This window comes from Phocoena sinus, chromosome 13 (assembly GCF_008692025.1).
Source record: "Phocoena sinus isolate mPhoSin1 chromosome 13, mPhoSin1.pri, whole genome shotgun sequence".
NCBI lineage: Eukaryota > Metazoa > Chordata > Mammalia > Artiodactyla > Phocoenidae > Phocoena > Phocoena sinus.
The window spans coordinates 90,258,987-90,280,812 of record NC_045775.1 but is presented as its reverse complement, the minus strand read 5'-3'; the positions used below and the strand labels follow the sequence as shown (position 1 = coordinate 90,280,812).

Here is a 21,826-nt window from a genome sequence, read left to right as displayed (position 1 = left end):
GTATCTTTATGATATATACATATGTCATAACTCTTATTCTGTGCATTTTAAAAACATTTGATAATTTTCAATTTTAGGATATTTTCCAGAGAAATTCAGTTTGGGAGATGAGATGCAAAGAAAAAGCATTAACATAAAATTTTAGTCCTTTTTTAGTGATTAAATTGCATGCCAGAATATGGGTATTCATTTTCACGTAACTATAGAATTTATTTGACACTAACTTTACTGTATGACATATTAAGTGAGAAGCAGCTCACTGATGAAGATCAAGGTCTAAAGTCTCACCACATATTACAGTAAATTACATTTTTATTTCAACTGTATCCAGAAAACCTATTTTTGAATTTCTGAGCCAATGAGCTATGTATAAATTCAGGGAGCTGTAAAATATAGTATCTACAAATTAACTCACTTCAGATTTTTTTTATTTCTTTAAAAGATAGTTAAAGACTACTGTCTTATACTAAAAAAGTCTCCAGGGTTCTCCTGTGACCTCTGATGGTGTGAGGGATGCAGCTCCGTTACCTGGCTGAGCATTTCGTGAGCTAGGACTGGGAAAGCAAGGACATCTGGCCACTGCTGCTTTCTGTACGGAAGTCGGTGTGGAAGGCACGCGGGCCAGCGGGTGCAGCGTCGGTGCAGAGATGGGCTGGCTTCTGACCAGTACCACAATCCCCAGGCTGTGACGGGCCTGGAGGAAGATGATGTGAGAGTCTGTTCACCTGATCGGATGTTCTGACCATTTAGCCGGTTGTTTTCATAGTTGAGCCTGATACAGGAAACCCATCTTATTCAAGGGACATAAACGCAAGAGTGCACAGCTCTGTCTCAGGCTGCGCTTGTCTGGTGGCGGCAGAGGTGCCTGCAGTACTCGCTCTGCCACCTAATCGCCCCTTGTTCCTGGCGGGTTTCTACCCTCCGAGCGTCCGTCTCCCTGCCTCTCAAACCAGAACCAGGAGAGTATCTCCCTCGAAGGCAGGTGTGAGGGTGGACTAAATCGACAGTGTGTCTTGTTCTTACTACAAGGCTCCACGGCTCCCTCCACGTGGAGAGTTACCTGCTGTGCGGGGGGTGCCACGTCCCCCTCCGCCAGGGCCACTGTCGTGGCTGGGCCAGCCCTCTTGGTTCTTAGGGTCCCAGGATGCACATCAGCAACAAGCCTCAGGGGACTCCGAGGAGCAAGGGTTGTCCCTACGGGTCCTGAGGGCACACGGCACACTCAAGGCCACACGGTGGGGTGGGAGTGGGGGGGAGGGAGGGAGGGAGGGGTTGTGAACCTGGGCTCAGCCTCTATCAGGGTCTGAGGGTGAGGCATCTGGGGTTTCACAGGTTCCCCCTTTGGTGGTGACTTTAAAGCACTAGCGTGCAAATTGGGGCTGGCAAGGGAGAGGCAGGTCGCTCCAGGCTCGGCCATCTAGGGTTTCTGAAAGGGGGTCCTCCAGGCAGGGCTGCCCGGTTCCTTACCTGATGGTAGCCAGTAGCTATGTCCGCAGCTGCAGTGGGTCTATTCGAATGGATGTCTTTGAAATAGATGCCTCAGCAAAGGTCAGTTTCAGGCGCATACACTACAATCAAAAAGCTTAACGTCATGTATGTACACTGGCCTGCTTCTGCTATTAACAGTGGAATCAATTAGAAGTTACTAACTTGGCATAATTTATTGAATATCTATGTATCAGTATTATATGATACCAAAATCAAGAACTTGGCATCAAATTTTTATATACTTTTGACTAATTTATCTTCAAAGCTGTTTACCCACAATTGCTGAAAAGTTTATTTCATGGATAGTTGGAAAAACCTTTACCTCCTTTGGAACGTATTTAAGACCAATAAATCCAAATGTACACAGTAAATCAGTGTGAAATTGGAGAAGAAAAATACATTTAAGAATAGAAAAGGAATTATGATATTTAGTTTTCACTTTCATTCTGAAAATTACATTGATAGCTCACTCTCTTGGCACACATGACTACCCAGCCTGAAGTCTTTCACTAAAAACGAACTAATAACCCAAAAGACCTATAAACCCCTGAATTTGTGGAGATATCACTCTTTGGTGGGGACGTTAATCATACAGAACTAGCGTCGCAGGTCAGTTGGTCTTCAGGACCCCACATCTCTTCCTCTCAGGCCAGTGATAGGACTTCTAAATAATGCTGAGAAAGGGGGACTTCCCTGGTGGCACAGTGGTTAAGAATCCGCCTGCCAGTGCAGGGGACACGGGTTCGATCCCTGATATGGGAAGATCCCACATGCCACGGAGCAACAAAGCCCATACACCACAACTACGGAGCCTGCGTTCTAGAGCCCCGCGAGCCACAGCTGCTGAGCCCATGTGCCACAACTACTGAAACCCATGTGCCTAGAGCCTGTGCTCTGCAACAAGAGAAGCCACCGCAATGAGAAGCCCGTGCACTGCAACAAAGAGCAGCCCCCGCTCGGCGCAACTAGAGAAAGTCAGCGTGCAACAATGAAGACCCAACGCAGCCAAAAATAAAATAAAATAATTAAAAAAAAATAATGCTGAGAAAGTTATTCCTTTGAGTCATGAACGTTTTTAGTTGGTATTCGTAAAATCTCCTTCTTTCAACATCTCGGTAAGAGTCTGACAATGGGGTGCAAGTCAGATGAAGTCATTGGGAAAAGGGACCTGCTTAAATGAGAGGCAGAAGGAGGCCCTTGGCCTGTTCTGTAGGTCTGCTGAGATCAGTCACCCTGATTACTTAGTGCTTAGAGTATTAAGAAATAAAAAATTCTTAATGAATTATGCAGTGGATTTCAGCTCACGGCTTACATTTTATTTATTTTGTGTATGATGGAATTGTCAGAGACTGAGAGAAGAAAATGTGAGATTTCTAAACCTGAATTCAGATGAAAGATGAACTTTATAAGAGCTGTGCTTTATTTATTTATGTATGGATGGATGGATGGATGGATGGGTGGATGGCTGCGTTGGGTCTTCGTTGCTGCGCGTGGGCTTTCTCTAGTTGTGGTGAGCGGGGGCTACTCTTCGTTGCGGTGCGCGGGCTTCTCATTGCGGTGGCTTCTCTTTTTGTGGGGCACGGGCTCTAGGCCCGAGTTCTCCAGTAGTTGTGGCACGTGGGCTCAGTAATTGTGGCTCGTGGGCTCTAGAGCGCAGGCTCAGTAGTTGTGGTGCACGGGCTTAGTTGCTCTGCGGCATGTGGGATCTTCCCAGACCAGGGCTTGAACCCGTGTCCTCTGCATTGGCAGGCGGATTCTTAACCACTGTTGTCACCAGGGAAGTGCCAGAGCTCTGCTTTTTAAAAGCAGTTATTGTAAGGCCAGCATTTGTAGGATTATCTGGTAAAAATGAAGCCAATGATTCTACGTCAGGAGTTGGCAAGCTTTTCCTGTGAAGGGCCAGGTAGTAAATACTTCAGGCTTCGCAGGTCGTGGGCCTCTGATACAACTACTCACTTCTGCTATTATAGAATGAAAGTGGCCATAGGAAATACGTAATGTGTAATGAAGGGGCCTAGCTGTGTTCCAGTAACTCTTTATTTATGTAAACAGGCAGTGAGTGGACTGTAGTTTGCCTGTCCTCTGATCTAGGTCAAGGAAATTTGTCAGGGACTGAGTGGTTTTGAATGCAAAAGCTTCAGGATTAAAAAATAAATCCTCAATCATGAGATTTTGTTTCTCTTTATTCTTAATAGGTGAACATTATACCAGTGATTGCCAAAGCAGATGCAATTTCTAAAACTGAATTACAGAAGTTTAAGATCAAGCTTATGAGTGAATTGGTCAGCAATGGTGTTCAGATATACCAGTTCCCAACAGATGATGAAACTATTGCTAAAGTCAATGCTTCAATGAATGTAAGCTCTTAACTGAATATTATTTGTTTTACATATGATAAAAGAGATTTATAAGTAACACTGCTACTAATGTATTTTCACTTCTGTCTTCCAAAACAAGGTGAATTTTGAAAGAGTCCAGTATAGGGAAATTTTTTATTTTCTAGAGTTGGAAAAGTATAATGAGAATATATTTTTGAGCATTTTTCTTTCCTCCCTACTTTCACCTAAATGAAGTGATACATCTGTGAGACCGGGATTCATCTTTTGTGGAACCATATTTAATTGCCTTAGAAAGATTCATTTCTGTCCTTTCTTTAATAACATGAGAAGACATTACGGCCTCCCTCAGAAAGCTTTAGGATCTTAAAATCTTTAAGGAGAGCTTTCTAATCTGGTACTGAAGCTCATTCTCCCTTACAGGGTCACAGGTACATATGAAATATTCACATAATTTTTAAATAAATATAGAATATATTTAGTATATTTTAATTATACATAACTTAATGTGATTGAGGATGACTAAGTTCTTTGTGTTACTTGAGGCTACCAGATTTCTTAAATAATTGGTTATATTTTGACGGATCACGGGTTTTGGAGTCAGACTTTACCATGTGTTCTTGTGGGAATTATTAACCTCCCTGAGACTGTTAACTTATCTATGAAATTGGGTTAATAATACCTGTCTTAAGGGTTGTTGTGAGGATACAGCTTTGTTCACTGCCTGACACAGTGACATTCAGTACCTGTTGTTCCATTTCTTCCCTTTTTTCTGATTTTTTCATACTTTGTTCATATTAAGATACTTAAATATATAGAAAGCTGACTAATGTAAAGGGAAGTGATATTAATTTCTGTGTGTTAAATTGTCTTTATATCTAATTTGTTTTCTGTGCCCACCTGGAATAAGTTTTCAGAGGGGTGCAATTAAGAGACTAAATATTGTCAATTATTAAATATTAAACATGATACTGTTTACATTAGACTTTTCCCCTACATTAATCCTCAGCTTCAGACAGGACGGTCTACTCACTGCTATTAAATCCAGCTATTGTATCTTTGTTCAAAATCTTCTCCTTACTATGCTAGTTCTTCCTATTCTGCTTGATCCGTCTCCAGTTTGGGTTGTGTCTTCCTGCCCAAAGAGACCTCTCCCTCCTCTAAATTTCTATAACATTTGTATTCAGCATTAGTTTGGGACTTAAATATTATTTTATATTAGTGTTATATATGTAGATATACACTATATATATATATATATATACACACTTTGGTTATATGGGGGGTGTGTGTGTGTGATTTCCTCAACGTTATCTTTGTCTTTTAGGACCAAGATAATAATGAGGGAAATGATACCTGTGCTAGAATTCTGTTTTTGTATTCTTGCAGCAAAATAGGAATACGTGTGGGGCATGCTCAGTAAATAATTCTCTCTCTAGGGCCTGAAGATGACTCTGTAGAACAGTTGGCATACACGTGAACAGCTGTGAACACATATTCACAGGGCACATTTTAAAAGCTGAGGCACAGCAGATCATTTGGCTTTAACACATTCGTTATTTAGTAGGTTTTCTCTTCTCTGTTTTTACTGGTATGAGATGTGATTGATGTCCTGGCTTCTTTCCAGGGACACTTGCCGTTTGCTGTGGTAGGAAGTATGGATGAGGTGAAAGTTGGAAATAAGATGGTTAAAGCTCGCCAGTACCCTTGGGGCATCGTACAAGGTAAAGGAGATAAACGAGGATATGTGCGCTGCCTGACAGCCTGGAAGTTGAATTTAATGCGTTCTAGGAGGTGATGCTGATTTGGGGTTATGATTGGCTGTCAGAAGGGTTGGCTCTGTTCTGTTTTAGCCACGTCTGCAGAGGCGCAAGGCACAGCCTCCCTACTTCCTGTCTTAGATCATGTTACCTGCCCAGGTGCACCAGGACCTTCAGAAGGCGGGAGGCACTGGTCGGGTACTTTGAACAAAATTTGAGTGTAAATAGTATTGTTTAAACATAGTACGTAAACTAAGTACTAGATAATTCTGTGACACAATAAACCACTTTGTAAATTTATATATTTTTACTCATCAAAGTATTGCCAACTATTTCCCAAACAAACCAGTCAGCCAAGTAATAATTTTTAGCATTTGTCTAACTCTACAATGAGTAAGTAATTAGCACTTGACTGGCTCATTCATTCATGATGCCAACTAATGGGGAATGGATTACCCCTGCTGGTACTGGTTTCCCAGTGCTGCTTTTTTTTGTGTGTGTGTGGGGGGGGGGGGGGGGCGGTACGCGGGCCTCTCACTGTTGTGGCCTCTCCCATTGCGGAGCACAGGCTCCGGACACGCAGGCTCAGCGGCCATGGCTCACGGGCACAGCCTCTCCGCAGCATGTGGGATCTTCCCGGACCGGGGCACGAACCTCTGTCCCCTGCATCGGCAGGCGGACTCTCAACCACTGTGCCACGAGGGAAGCCCCAGTGCTTTTTTTAAGTTGACAAATTTTGTAATTAGTGGAAAATATTGACAAAACTTAACATTTTTAATGTACAGAAAATATAAAGGCAATAATTGTACTTAAAACTATTGATCACAGTAACACATGTGACGCAGAATCACAAATGTGGCATTGTGTGACAAGAATTTGATGTTTACAGCAGGCACAGGTGGTGTTCTCGAGTGTGCAGAATTTACCACCTTGAAGTTTTAGTGAAAAAATATTACATACTCTTTTCAGGCGGTATGTGAAATGTCCTGAGGATAGTTTATAAACTGCTAACAAAATACTAGTGAAATGATTGGAGCATATGGTACAGAATAGAATATATTTCTTTCCTATTTCCTGTTTATCCTTGGCTACTAAATTTAAGCAAACCTCTGTTAATCAGTATCGCCTATAATTCGGTGTGTGTAATACAAGAATTGCTTCCTTGGTTACTTGTATGAAACAACCATAGCTATTAATCAGACTGATTATTTCGCTGTTTGGGTTATTTCAAATGTGTTTTCATTTACTCGTCCATTCAACAAATACTAATTATATGTCAGGATTAAAAATCGGTGTTGCTGTTTTCTGTTTTCCGGCTAGTGGAAAATGAAAACCACTGCGACTTTGTCAAGCTCCGGGAGATGCTCATTTGTACGAACATGGAGGATCTGCGAGACGAGACGCACACGAGGCATTACGAGCTGTACCGGCGCCGCAAACTGGAGGAGATGGGCCTCACAGACACGGGCCCAGAGAACAAGCCGCTCAGGTGAGCAGCCAGGGAGGGAGGTGGGGTGGGCCTCTCCGTCTGCCCAGGATGACAGAGAGTCTCCCACATCGTGAGGTGGCGCCACCTGCTACGATTAATGACTCTGCTCTCCATGCCGCCCTCGGAGGTCTTTGTCCTTACCCGACTCAGGGAGTTCGAGTAGAAGGGAGGACACAGGGCAGAAGCCCAGGATTTCAGCATCCGCTGAAGTGAGTAACCAAAGGAAAAATCTCTCATTATTTGGTTTTATTTTTGTATTTATGTGAAGAAGGTGAAAGAGTATTGATTATTATTTTAAAAACCTGGACTATGAATCATATTAACTACAAAGCTGTTGTTTTTTATCCTGATGAAAGTTTTGGAATGACTAAACTTAGGAAAATATCTTGTAAAGGAAGCACTAGTTGCGGGCCAGCTCTGGTAAAGCGATGATTTTCTCTGCTGAAGAGAAAGCGTCTAGCATTGGCTTCCCTTCGTGTTTCCCAGGAGGCTTCACTTCTCGCTCTTTCAAGTCTGTGGGTGGTGAGGGGTCCCCACGTGCCTGAAGGAGACGCGGATCCTGAGTGACAGTGGGTGGGGTGGCCTTGCATGCTGGAGGAGAGGGATTCAGGTGCCTGGTGGCTCAGTTATCAGTCACCTGTGGAGGACTCAGAAATGCAGGTTCACAGTTTCCGGGTATGGAGCCGAAGAATCACATTTAAATGAAAATTCCCACTCAGCCCTTCAGCAGACACTTCCTGCTGGTCACTGGCCAGGTGTGCACCATGGGTGCAGAGAGGAAGATGCTCTTGCCCTGTGTGGTGATCAGGGTCTGGGGGAGTGAGGAGGCCCGGGCAGGAGGCTGCTGTGGGCATCCAAGTACGAGCAGACAGGGGCCTGTGCTGGCGTGGCAGTGGCGGAGGTGGTGAGAAGCATGGTCACCACATAGGACTGGAAGGCGACGTCAACATGACTCTCTGATGGTCTGGATATGGATGTAAAGGAAAGAGGAAGCCAGGGTGGTGGCTCCAGTTACTGTTTTCCACCTGAGAACCTGGGTGAACGGTGGTGATGTTTATTGTTATGAGCAAGACGGGGGAAGGGGTACACTTCCTGGTGGGTAACTGAGAAGTTTGGGACATGTTACATTTCAGTTGATTATTAAATCTTCAGGTGAAGACTTAGAGTAGGTTATTTCATAAACGAATCTGGAGCTCGGGGAGAAGTGAAGGCTGAGATGATACTTTGGAGTCAGCAGTGAATAATACTGCATCTAGTGTTCGCAGTGCTCTTATTGTTCTGAGCTTTTACTACCTGGGGAAAACAGAGGAGACATATGCAGAGACCTGGAAGGCAGAGAGAGAAAGGCACCTTTGAGTCTCTGCAGGAAGGTCGGAGGAGCAGGGCATCCTGGTGGGGATTTGGTCTTTGTCCTCGGGGAAAGACACAAAGTTTGAAGCAGTGATACCGATACGGTATTTGCACTTAAAAGATCACTCTTGGCTGCAGTGTGAGGGAGGGGTCAGAGGGTGTGCAGAGGTGCTGAGGAGCTAAGTGCCAGCAGCAAGCACAGAACTGGGTGTGTTTGAGAGACATCTAGAAGATAAAAGTGAAAGAACTTAGTGACTGTTCAGATGTAATGAGGTAAAGGAGCAGAAGACGCCAAAAGAAGACTTCTGCTGGCCTGGATCAGTGGTTTCTTCAGCTCGGCAGGTAGCTGTACCCTTCACAAGGTAGTGTCTCTGGAGGCGCACTGGCTGCTCTGTGGGGCAGGATGGAGATCGTTAGCTCAGCTGGGACCTGGGGACTTAGAGTTTCCTCTGAAACATCCAGTGACAGTGTCACATAGGCACTTTGGCTGTTTATCTGGAGCTCAGAGGAGAGAGGAGAGGGCTGGGCCAAAGGGATGAACTTCAGAGTCACAGGCACTAAGAGGTGGTTAATTGAATACTGCGTATGGGTGAGATGCCTGGAGAGAGAAGTACATTTGGAAAGAAAGGTGCCTTGGAAACAGCCTTGAGTCCATTGAATGCGTGTCAGCAGAAGAAGCAGACAGAAGCGGTTGAGAAGCCTAGGGTAGAGGAAGGAGGAAACCAGCAGGGTCGTGTCTCGGAAGCCAAGTGAAGAGGGTCTCAAGAAGGGAGAGGTGGCCGTGTTGAAAGTGAGAGGGTTTTGCTGTGGAAGTACAGCAGTGTGATACAGTCCAGTTGCTCCCTTGACCGTTCTTTGACAATAACGAGGAACACGCCGTCTGAGTCAAAAAGGACAGCACAGGCCAGGGCTTGCAGATTTTTTTTTTTTTTTTTTTTTTTGCGGTACGCGGGCCTCTCACTGCTGTAGCCTCTCCTGCTGCGGAGCACAGGCTCCAGACGCGCAGGCTCAGCGGCCATGGCTCACGGGCCCAGCCGCTCCGCGGCATGTGGGATCTTCCCGGACTGGGGCACGAACCCGCGTCCCCTGCATTGGCAGGCGGACTGTCAACCACTGCGCCACCAGGGAAGCCCAGGGCTTGCAGATTTGAAGGGAGAAAACCAGCTTCATTCATGAACAAACCATTTCCAGCCTTCCTTCCAGGAAGGGGGATGTCCAGTGGGCCCAGCTTAGGACATGTGCCCGTGTTCTGGCTGGGTGGGTGAAAGCCTGACTGCCTGTCCCACCAGAATGCATCCCGTGGGAAGAAGTAGCTCTCCAAAGGTAACCAGAATAATAATACAACAGGAGAGAGAGATGGTGGGCGGGCACTCAGAACAGCCGTTTTTTAGCATTTCCTCAGTTTGGGGAGCGTCTGCCCACTGGACAGGTGAAGAATGGAAAACTGGGAAAGGAGGCTCTTCAGTGGAGGCCAGGTTACAGAGTGGACAGGAGCAGTGGCTGCAGGTTGCTTGCAGAGGACAAGCAAGAAGGCCGGGGGCTCGAGCTCAGTGTGAGGGAGGCCCTGCCCACCTGCCCGGGAGCTGGTGGCCCTCTGCTCTGCCCAGGCCTGCAGTCCTGATGAGATGGGATTCCTTGGGTCAAGCGCAGCAGAATGTTCTCTCCTCTTGGTGCTTTCTCATTTGTGAATAAATTATTTGATAAAATTCCTGTAGTTCTTTATAGCCTGAGGTCTAGGAAGGTTTCACCAGTGTGGTTTTAAGAACTTGTATTCTGTTTTCTTAGGAATCTTCCCATTCAATTTGGGATGTGTACAACAACAGTCACTATAATTTGGTTGGCACGTAAAATCTGTCCCTCAGTATTGCATCTATGAATAAGAACAGTTAGTTACATGAGCCTGTTAGGCCGCGCTCTGCTCTTTATGGCCCGGCCTTGCTCTCTGCAGCCCCGCAGTGTCTCCATCCTGTTTCCCCTGAATGGTTATGCTGAGTCATGGTTTGTGTCCCCGTGTACCCACACCCATCTCATGCTTGTCATGAGGTCCAGGGGGTCGGCATTATGTGTACCCCTGTAGTCTTAATTAACTGATGTTTACTTATTTAAACTACATGAAACATGCTTTTTATCAACCTCAAATCCCCAAGTTATTTTAGATGAACAAAACCAGTCTCGTTCACCATCACTGAAGTGCTCTGGGCCCTCAGAGTCTGGAAGGGAGATTTGTGTGGTACTCTAGAGTTTCTTAAGTGTTTGGCATAATTTTTTGTGTCATAAACTTTGTGTCTTTCTGCACTTGGTCTGTGGTGGACGCTCCTCAGGCCTGCGAGAGCTGCACCCGGGGCTCAGGGAGGTCCTGAGTGAGGGGGACGCAGCGGTTTCCTGATGGGCACGAGCGGTCAAGGATGCATTCTCTTCCTCTTTCATTCTCAGCTCTGCCTTCAGTCAGTGATGTTTGCAGCTAGGGGAGGGTGCTGCATTAAATATCACGGCAGCAGGAGAGCTCTTTTTCATTCTCAGATCCATGGCAGTCAACAGTGGTTGTATTAGTTTCACAGCCACTCCTTGCAGGCCCTCTCAGAGTTTCATTACCACCTTTTGAAAGACAGTGCGGTCTCTTTCCTTGCAGTTGGCTCTGTGAGTTTACCTGTCACAGTGGGCGTGTGTGATGGATGCAGAACACGCGGGACCAGTGTTTCCTCTTTACCTCTTGCTGAGGCACCACTGTAGGCGGGATTTATGCTGGTTAGGGTTACAGGCTTTGGAGCACGTCTGATCAAGTTCCAGCCCCAGCTTTGTACTTGCTAACTCTGTCCCTCTGCACAGGTGACTTTACCTCTCCGAGCGTCGTCTTCTTACCTGAAGGACAGTGTTAGTGCTTTGTTCTTCATGGCGCTGCGGGAATTAGTGAGTCCAGACCAGTCCCTGCTGGTAGCAGCTATTCCACAAGTGTTTGGTCTTTTCTCTTTGCCAGGTGGCTTGATTTTCCTCCTGAACAACTCAAGTGCTTGTGTAAGTAAATTAGTGAGAACTTTTTAAAATTTTGATGTGACATGATTTAAATACATTATTTAAACTAAGTTTGCCACTAAAGGCTATCAGTCCAGTATAGGACCAGTGAAATGTGGGCAAAGGTGACCCGATCGCTTTAGAGGCTTCTTTAAAATAAGACCAAAACAGACACAGAAAAACAAAAAACCTTATAAAAAGTCAAATGCCTCGAGATTAGAGGCCTTTCTGTGGTCATCTAGGGCATTCTGTACATCTGTGAACTTTGCTCTTAAAGACAATGTGCGGGATTGTCCCTCCTTGGAGCACATGCTGAGTGCCGTACTCTCATGCTCAGCTCTAAGTGCTGTGGTGCAACATTTCTTCCTTTGTTTTTCCCTAAATTTATACAGTTGTAGCCATGAAAGATTTCCCCAGTTACAAGATTAGTAAAATTCCTGAATTTCATCACATTTTAAATCTATTTCGCCATATTTTTATAAGCGATAGAAATGTCTAACTGTGACACAGCTGGAAAGTGAATCTGTGTTCCCTGTTAAACCTTGGGGATGTTCTCCAAGTGAGCTGAAATGGAAGGGCCCTGCATTGCCGGATATAAGGTCTGCGGTTCTTCTGAAATGCCACAAGTAAGACAGGCAGGCACCGGCCGTGGCGTTCCAGCACAGTCCCTGCCCTGCTTGGTTAAACTGGCTCTACTTCCCTGCAGTTTCTATCATTAGATGAACATCTGTGAAGAAACCGAAACATCTGGAGGGCTCTACTGGATAGCTGGGTTATGGAGATGCTGAGCTGTTAGGAGAGAGAGGCAGGTGGGCTGTAAGTGCCAGGAAGAGGTATAAACAAAGAGCCATGGAAGTGCTTGGGAGGGACAGTGGATTCCAGCTGGGGAGACTGGAGAAGCGAGGGACAGGACTAGTGAGCAGAGGGAGGGCTGGGAAATGGGCAGTGGCTGGAGCATGAAACGTGTGGCATGTCTTAGGAACAAAGGTTAGGTTGGTACAGCTGAAACCTTAGGGGGATTGGGTCTGTTGGGCCAGATTGTGAAGTTTCTGAAGTGCTGCTATCCTGTAGATAATATAACTAATGCAGAGGAAAAAGATAAGGAGATGTCTGTTTTTGGTGGAAAAATCTTAGGAGTGGCAGGAAGGACGAAATGAAAGAAAGAGGAACTAAAAGCCTAGAGCTCAGCTGGGAGATTATTCCAGTAGCAAAGGCAGAAAAGCACAAAGATCAAGTTGGGCTGAACACGGTGTCTGTAGAAATCAAAACAAGACGGGACTGAAGTGATGTCGGGGTCTTAGGCTGAGTCCCCAGAGCCTGGTGATCGGACGTGGCAATGAGGGGAGGGGAGGAACCAACAGAGGCGGAAGGAGGAATCCATCTGGGGTGAGATGAGCACCTCTGGGAGCACCGGCAAAGCAGGGACCCGCAGACAGATCCACGCTCCCTGGAGCCACGTGTGCTGTGATGGTCACGGGGCCTGACGCGCACCGAGTGTTCGCAAGTTTGTGATGTAATCTCGCTAACATGAGAGTACCATAAATAATTTTTCAGTCTGCAGGAGACCTACGAAGCCAAAAGACACGAATTTTATGGTGAACGTCAGAGGAAGGAGGAAGAAATGAAGCAGTTGTTTGTGCAGCGTGTGAAGGAGAAAGAAGCCGTATTGAAAGAAGCTGAGAGAGAGGCAAGTGCGCTGGTTTGTTGGGATGTGCACTTATTTGGGGTGTCCTGTTAACCTGGGGATAATTACCTCAAGAATTCCGAGATGGTTTTGAAAACTAGTTGTTCCTTAAAAAGTAGCTGTTGTATTTTAACACGTACTCTTTGGATGCAGACTTCCAAAAAAAAGCACAGGCTGGAAACAAAAATTTTTGCCTTTTTGAACAAGGTGTCTTCCATTAGAAGTGGTTTATCGAGGACTTGTAAAGGACTAGGTTACTAAGAAGCGTTTGAAATACCTTAACCAGGAGCCAGAAGTGTTTTAGCTGTGGCTTGATAAAGCCTTTTCTGAGAGTTTTGAGTCCTTGGGATTGTTGTTTGAAGTAGGTGACTCTGAGAGCTGTTAACTAGCCCTTGAGTTTGAAGTCAGGCTTCCTGGAGGTGGGTGGTCTGGGCAGCCTGGGCGCAAAACCATCCGCAGTGAGTTTGGTTTGCTTCTGGTTCTCCAAGGATCAGTTTTAGTTTTACTTGAGTTAAGGTATTTTCTGTAGACTTTATTGTAATGGCTGCTTTTAAATAAATGGCCACATTTAAGATGAGGGTCAAAAAGGATGAGCTGCACAAAGGAATCTCTAAGAGAAGACAGAAATGTTAATACAAATGAACTTGCTGATGTAAGAGTTCCTGAAGAGTTATTTGTAAAGTAATTTAATGCTACAAATTTATTAAGTACCCTTATAGTACTTGCTATTTCAATAAACCCTGTAGTAAGTGGTTTTGTAAAATAATCTATCTTGTTTATAATTTGAATTTTGATCTTTATTTTGAAAAAGTTCAAACAATGGGAAAGTGAAAGTACGGGGTACCTGTGTCCCTCCCCAGACCTAGATTTAGGATAGACATTTTGCCGTCTTTAGTGTGTGTGTTTCCCTGGTTGTCTGAAAGCTGGTTGTAGACATCACAACACTTTATCACAGGCACTTTCATGCATCTCTGAAGCTCAGGTGCATTTTCCTCCATAACCACAGTACCAGTACTACACCTAAGAAAAGGAATAGCAATGCCACAGACTCTCCTAATCCCCAGTGCACAATCAAATTTCCCCACTCGTCCCAAGATTGTCTTTTATTGTTGCTTTCTGTTCGGTGATTTTTTGTTTTTGAACCAGAATTCAATCTTGGGTCTCATTGCATATGGGTGTTCTGTTTTGTTCAGTCTCTTATTTGAAAACAGTCCCTAGTTTGGAGTTATTTTTATTTATTTTAAAATATTTATTTATTTATTGGCTGTGTCGGGTCTCAGCTGCGGCACGCAGGATCTTCCGTTGCGGTGCATGCATGGGCTCCTCTCTAGTTGTGGCACACAAGCTCAGTAGTTGTGGCATGCAGGCTTAGTTGCCCCACGCCATGTGGGTTCTTAGTTCCCCAACCAGGGATAGAACCCGCGTTCCCTGCATTGGAAGGCAGATTTTTAACCACTGGACCACCAGGGAAGTCCCTGGAGTTATTTTTAAATACAAATATTGAGGAAGGAGTTGTGATGAGTAGGAAATAGGGTGCTGATTTTTCTTTTGATTACTAGATACTTCTCTTGTAAGAGTTTCTCTCTCATACATCATGGTTCTCAGTTTCTCCAGTGAGGAGAGAAGATGTAGAAGTGGTTTATAGTTGAATTTTAATTTTTCAAACCCCACATAAGAATATTTTGCTTAAATGCATATTGTTTAAAAGGAAATTGAAAATTGAGGGTGACCAAATGGTTGAAAGAAAAAGAGAAGTGTTATTTATCAGTAGGTGCTTCATAGATGTTTATTTTTGTGATTCAAGCGGTTTCGTGTTAAGAACATTATATTAAAACTAATGAAGTTAGTTTAAACCAAGTTGTCACAAGAGTTCTAAACTTTTAATTACATAGGTTTAGAAGCAGATTACTGGCCTGTTTCATTAATATTACAATAATATTAGTAAGTTCCCTCATGACCAGTTTCATCCTGCAAGGCTGGTACGTTAGAGTCAGGTCTGGTGCAGGGCATCTGGGGGTCATCTTCACTCGCATGAGTGATGATTAACTCAAGAGCCGTCAGTTAGGACTTCCCTGGTGGCGCAGTGGTTAAGAATCCACCTGCCAATGCAGGGGACACAGGTTCGAGCCCTGGTCCAGGAAGATCCCACATGCCGCGGAGCGACTAAGCCCGTGTGCCACAACTACTGAGCCTGCACTCTAGAACCCGCGAGCCACAATTACTGAGCCCGTGCTCTAGAGCCCACAGCCACAACTACTGAAGCCCGCAGGCCTAGAGCCCGTGCTCCGCAACAAGAAAAGCCACCACAATGAGAAGCCTGTGCACCGCAATGAAGAGTAGCCCCCGCTCACCGCAACTGGAGAAAGCCTGCACAAGGCCACAAAGACCCAACACAGCCAAAAATTTTTTTTAAAATTTAAAAAAAGAGCCATCAGTTGAAGGACCAAGGAGGACCATATAATCTACCATCAGTGCAAGTGCAGTTTTAGAGGGAAAGGAGGCTTTTTAGTAGTTACACTGGACAATAGGTAGGTGTAAACCAGGTCTCTACTGGGCAAAGTGGGACATTCAAAGCTAGTTACATCAATAAGATACTGGCAGGTAACCCAAAACGTTACTTAAGTCTGTATTAGATGGCCTTGTTATTAAAATATCCTTGGCAATTCACCTTGTATGAATTGGGCCGATTTTCATGTATAGTACAGTTAGCTGAAAATGCAGTGAACGTCAGGTAACTAGAGTAGGCAGATGCTCAGGACAGATATCATGTCAGGATACTGTTTAAATGGTTTCTTCTGTGCATCTTCTGTTAACATCATCCTGGATGCACAGCCCTTCCCCACCACAAGGAAAAGTGCACTTTATATTTACCCCTCAGGTGAAGTGCTTGACCAACATTAAAATGTTACTACTTCTGAATTTTATATGCAAGTCTGTTTCTTGGTTCGTTGTTCACTTAGTATTTATGCCTCTCCTGTTTCTGAAAGTATTCTAGATAATTTTCAGTAAACAAGTACAGCTGCACTAGAACCTGGACGTGGGGAGTCCAGGATGAGCAGCGAGGTCTGCACTCAGTGCAGCTGAGCCGCAGCGCTGGGTGCTCGTCAGTGACACTTCCGGGGTCTCCAGCCAAGTACAGAGGTCAAAGACACTGACTAGTCTGGCAAGAGAGGAATGTTGTCTCTGGTATTCACTTTCTTAAATGGATGCTTTAAAAAGGATCACTGAGCAACAGCATGTACAGTGTCCCTAGAAGCAGGTTTACAAGAGACAGCAGCGGACCGCATGGGCCACAGAGGCTTCAGAGCGTCCGTGAGTAGTTCAACAGCACAGAAGAACTTGAAAACGTGTCTGAGGTAAAGGCCTTGTAGTGAATATTGGAGCTGTGAGCGAGCGCTTCCTGCAGGTGGAGCAGACTGTCACTGACGAAAGCCATGAACTCCACAGAATGTGAATAAGGCACATTCCCCCTGACCCCTTTCTAAGACGTTTTTCTCTTCATAGTTTTCCTGGAATTTTTAGTCAACCTCATAAATGATATATGAAGTACTCCATAACCTTTCAGGATATTTAAGGATATAAAGTGTGCACCCTCCGTTTAAGTGTCTGTCAGAGATGTATCTCTGTTCACATAACGTAAATCTGCCCTGTGGCCTCTCTTTCCAGGCGTCACCCGCCAGCTGCCCCGCTCCCCTCCCAAATCCACGGGGTGCACGCACGCTCAGAGAGCTGCCAGTCTGTGTATTCATACCACCGATTTATTTATGTTTCTTTTTAGAAAGAGCATGCTTCCTTCCTTTATAAGGAACCACTTACATAAGCAAATACTAAGGAACTGATCCCTCTGGAAATGACATCCTCAGGAATAAGAGAATCTTCGGGCCTTACTTCATCTGTGTCAACCCTATCCTGTAAACTCTGCCTTCAGGGTTGCCGGTTCACTCGCCAGCCCGCTCCGTATCTGGAACATCTGATTTTTATTAGGAAGCAGCATAGCTCTCTGCTCTCTCTGCCCTCAGCCTCTGATGCATTTCCTCAGTGATCCTAAGCCATCCTTTCTGGAAACCAGGTCCTACTTTTTGTACAAATGTTAGGTTGCTGCCCAGAACTGAAAATACTAATTGAAAATTTATCTGGCCAGACCAGAGAACCAAAAACAAAGTTATTTTTTTGATGTAGATTCTAGATGTTGTGCTTGTGTTCTTGGCACCACAGCCGATTCGTAAGGAACCTGCTGAAGTCTCTAGATCTTTTTTCAGATAAACAACAATCAAACCAGGGAATTCTCATGTTGTACTGTTATAAACTTTGGCAAAACTCATTTTAATGACTGCACCGAGTGTATTTAGCATAAGTGAATCTTAAAATGTTCTCTCTCTTAGAGACACAGGTATATTTTCCCAATTATGGTGTAAACCCAGCCAGTGCAGCTGACCCTTGAACCACCTGGGTTTGAGCTGCACGGGCCCATTTATACGTGGATGTTTCTCACTCACCGAGTCCACAGGACTGCACCGGTGCGTCTGTGCTTACGGAGCTGTGACACACGCGAATCTTCAACCAGCGGGGTTTGGCATCTTCAACCCTGCAAGGTTCAAGGGTCAACTGTATATTTATGTATAAAACTTTAATCTAAATTCAGGACTTTTTGATTTAGTTTAGATTTCAAGAAGGTGAATGACCATGGGAAAAACATCACAGATTTTAAGGTTCTTGATTTAATTGGACACTTGCTTTCCAAACAGGTTCACCAGTATAGTCAACAGCTATTTCACTACCACGTAGTAAATTTATTTGGAAAATAAGGGCTTTTTTCCCTCTTTTTGATAACTTGCTTTTGTAATTTGTCCCTCACTTTTATTAAGAATGGATTTTTGAAACTTTATTTGAAGAGGCTTTGTGGGGAAAATGTAGAGCAAAAGAAAAACTCTAAGAGGTCAAACGTTTAAAAAACTGAGGTTTGTGCATGAGGCTGTTTTTATGTTTTGTTCATGCGTTTTCTGCATGGCAGCTCATTCAGAGTTAAAGTTAGAGCAATTCCACATGTCACTGTGCGGGCCGCGTGAGCAGGGCTGCAGTGGGGAGGTGCCGGGGCATGGGCTGCCCCAGCACGTCCCTCAGCGGGAACCGTACTTCACTTCATAGCTCCAGGCCAAGTTTGAGCACCTTAAGAGAGTACACCAAGAGGAGAAGCTGAGGCTTGAGGAGAAGAGAAGACTTCTGGAAGAAGAAATAATCGCCTTCTCTAAGAAGAAAGCTACCTCCGAGATATACCAAAGCCAGCCCTTTATGACCCCGGGTGGTAACGTGCGGAAGGACAAGGACCGCAAGAAGTAAGCGCCCCCCACCCCACGCCTGTCTCACTGCCCCGACCTTCAGGGCGCTTCACCCTTACTCCCATCTGCTCCTGCAGCTAAAGCATCAGTTCCTTGAGAGCAGAGAGCTCGTCCCTCTTGCTGTGCTGATTCCCCAGCAGCTAGAAGGGCACCTGGCACGTCTTCCGTGCTCTGTGCACCCTTGAGTGAAAGTCTGAAGGGAATGAACGAAATAAAAGTCTGCTACAACACGTAAGGGTCAGCGACCTTGGGACATGGGCTGCTCCAGGGCACGTCTAGTAACTGCTGACCACCCCTCCCCCCGTTAGTTATGTCGCATTTCATGCCTGACAGAGGCTGTATATTGGGGAATCATAGACATAATAGTTGATTAAAAAAAAAGTAATTCTTAGGTTTACTTTTTTAAAACAAATTCTGATAATGATTTTATGAGAATTCTTATTTTAATAAGGGAACCAGGCTATCGATTGGAACTCCTGTGCTTTGATGTCAGAGCTTGTGAAACGAGTGGTGGACGTAAAGATGCAGAGGAAGGTAGAGAGGGCCCCCGTGCATCGGGGCGGCCTTGGTAGCAGGTGGGGGATGGTCCCAAGGCTTGTAGGTCTGGGGTATGTGTTAAAGACAACGTAACCGAAGTCTTAAGAAAACAAGGGTTTTTTTCTTCCTTTTTTTCATTTATTTCTCCCACTTAAATGTCCTCATCACTTTGCCTGTTTGCTCGCTCTGTTGAGCACCCAGCCCCCTCCACGTGGGGAGCTCAGGTTCTCCCGTGCTCCAAAGGGCAGCCCTCAGGTTTATGGCCACATCATATTTCAGACTGGTCACCTTCAGAAAGGTGGGAGAACATAACATTGCCCATGATGATAGCTTTCCATTTTTGAACTATGGAGAAGTAAATCCACACGGTTTTGGGTGCATTTAATTGGCCTCTGGATTTTATGGTTTTGGGGAAGAAGGAATTCTCATGTATGATCTTTTCACATAAGCTCTTCCAGGGAGTGGATCTCTGTTTTATCCGTTGATGTATCCACCCCCAGAGCCTAGAAAAAATGAATACACTGAATTTCAAAAGGTCAACCACCCTCGTCATCTGTGGAGGGGACTGGTTCCAGGATGCCCCGCGGACACCAAAATCCACAGATGCTCAAGTCCCTCATATACAATGGCACAATTTTCGCAAAGAACCTATGCACATTTTCCTGTACACTTTAAATCATCTACAGATTACTTATAACACCTAATACAATGTAAATAGAATGGAAATGCTAGGTATAGTTGCCAGCAAGTGGCAAATTCAAGTTTTGTTTTTTGGAACTTTCTGTTATTTTTTCCCAAATATTGTATTTTCGATCCTCAGTCAGGTGAATCCTCAGATGTGGAACCCTCGGATCCATAGGACCAAAGTGTATAAATATAACTTCTTTTCAGTGTGCCTCGAATTATAAAGCTAAGGGGTCTTTTATCTTATCATCTCAACTTAGTCCAGTGTTACTAGATTTGGACTCCCCTGACTTTATGCCATACGCGAAAAACCATTTACAATCACCTCGCGGAAGTAAGGTATGGGCTGTTGTTTGCAAAATCAGGGCCAAGCCCATAGTTTGAGAGCTCAGAAAAATTTCCCCTCAAGAAATTTTGGTGTTTGTTTTTTCTTTTCTTTTCCAGAGTCCCATGGCTAGATATCCTATCATATCCTCGATGTACATCTGCTCTTTCTGTAAAAGCTTTGTAAAACAAGTGATTTTTATTCCTATATAGTTTTCTGTTGTACCAATCAAAAGGTTTTTTTTCTCTTTCCAGCTCCAGTTTTATGTAAAACAAAGGTTCCAGATCACAGAAGATCATCACAAGCAAAGTTATTAAACTGTGAGAAGTATGCTTTGATTTTCTTGCTGTTTTTATTGGCTGTATCACTTACGCTGTATCACTTACTCTATATCTGGCAAAAGGCCACAGTTGAAGTATGAGGTCAGTACATAAGCCAGACTGGATGACGTTACTCACGCACTGTTAGAAGTTTAAGTTGTTGGTTTGTGATGAACCGAGCTCATTTCTCCTGCTGCCCAGTGCTTGCTGTCACTTTGCTGTGACAAGAGTGTCGGTGCCTTTGAAAGTACAGGACTCGTTTATATTGCGGCTCTGATTGCATACATATTCCAAGATGAATCTTTTGTGTACATACTAAAGGTAAACTTTGCGGAATATGTTTTAAAACGTATTATGTACCTGAAACTCTAAGCTCAATAGTTCTATAGAACTTTAAAATTTTTCATACAATTATCCAATTGGTAACATGATCCTGAGCTTTTGCATCAAATTACATAATACGTGCTTCAGTGTTGTGGTCCATGGGTTGTTGTGATGAAACAACACGTTTGTTGAAAGCAGAAACACTCAGGTAAATAAGCCCTTTTCTGGTGATAAGTACCTTTGGAACTGGGTGTCTTCACACTGTTTGCGTGAGTCTGTATTACATACTTGTTGCAAACTGTCTTCCAGGGAAAATAAATAATAAAGTTGAATCATCTTATTAAAAATATTTCTTAAAAAGGTTACTATGAACATCATCTGAATATTCAAGATAAAAATTTAGATAATTCGTACTGTAAAGGATATTTGAATTCAGTGCCTCAGTATTTGCAGAACGATTTAATGGCTTCTAACTTTTTCTTAACAGTCACAAGTTTTCATTTTTTGTACTTGAATATTCTGAATGAAACTGATATTTACACCTGACAAATAAAATGTATCTACATCTTCACTAAACTGCATTTAAATTACTGTAACTTTTTGCAAGCCATGATCTTAAACATCTTACCAGAACTATGAGAATTTAATTATATGTTTGAATTATTTTAAGACAGAGGTATATTAGCAGTATTTTTCAGATAACAGAATGTTTTACTCAGCCCATGTCAGATTCTGAGCAGTGTATTTTTTTCATGAATTTGCGTTAAGTTGCAAATAAAACCTTTCATTTTGTAGCACAGCTTATCAGGACCAACTGCATTTAAATTCAAAAATTCCATTTTTGCATTTCTGCGGTTTAGTAAAGTTACAAGCATCACAGAAAAAGCTCTGCACTTTCTTCTCAGGATCAGTAATGCCCAGCCTCTGGAAGGTGGGAGCGGGAGAGTCGATGAGTCCCTGAGGGCAGGTAGCCTGGCCTCCCAAGCCCGGTCAGCGCTGCAGCGCTGAGCCTTAGCCCAGGAGCTTCGCGGCGAGCTCCGTGATGTGCTGCGAGTGGTGGCTGTTTGTAGCCTGTTACATCAAGCTGTGTACAAACGGCTATCCTGAACTTTCATAAAGTTACTTTTAAATGCCAGAGTGGTTGCTGGCATGTTAAAACAGTTATTCAATTCCTAGTTGAAAAG

The 21,826-nt window shown here is 44.2% G+C and overlaps 1 protein-coding gene and 1 long non-coding RNA gene across 2 annotated transcripts in view; one reads left to right on the top strand and one right to left on the bottom strand.

Moving 5' to 3' along the window:
* SEPTIN10 (septin 10) overlaps nucleotides 1–21,441 on the top strand; it is a 53,227-nt gene extending 31,786 nt beyond the window's left edge. The window contains exons 6-11 of the mRNA XM_032653118.1: nucleotides 3,684–3,845; nucleotides 5,452–5,548; nucleotides 6,905–7,073; nucleotides 12,987–13,119; nucleotides 18,262–18,449; nucleotides 20,253–21,441. Of these exons, the coding sequence (XP_032509009.1) occupies nucleotides 3,684–3,845; nucleotides 5,452–5,548; nucleotides 6,905–7,073; nucleotides 12,987–13,119; nucleotides 18,262–18,449; nucleotides 20,253–20,268 (765 nt within the window). The 3' untranslated portion in view covers nucleotides 20,269–21,441. The remainder of the gene's footprint in view (nucleotides 1–3,683; nucleotides 3,846–5,451; nucleotides 5,549–6,904; nucleotides 7,074–12,986; nucleotides 13,120–18,261; nucleotides 18,450–20,252) is intronic.
* Nucleotides 550–18,250, bottom strand: LOC116764467. Its single transcript, XR_004352891.1, has 3 exons — nucleotides 17,613–18,250; nucleotides 1,468–1,568; nucleotides 550–694 (listed from the first exon to the last, which is right to left on the bottom strand). It is a non-coding gene; the product is annotated as an uncharacterized LOC116764467 (long non-coding RNA).
* Nucleotides 21,442–21,826: the final 385 nt, after the last annotated feature.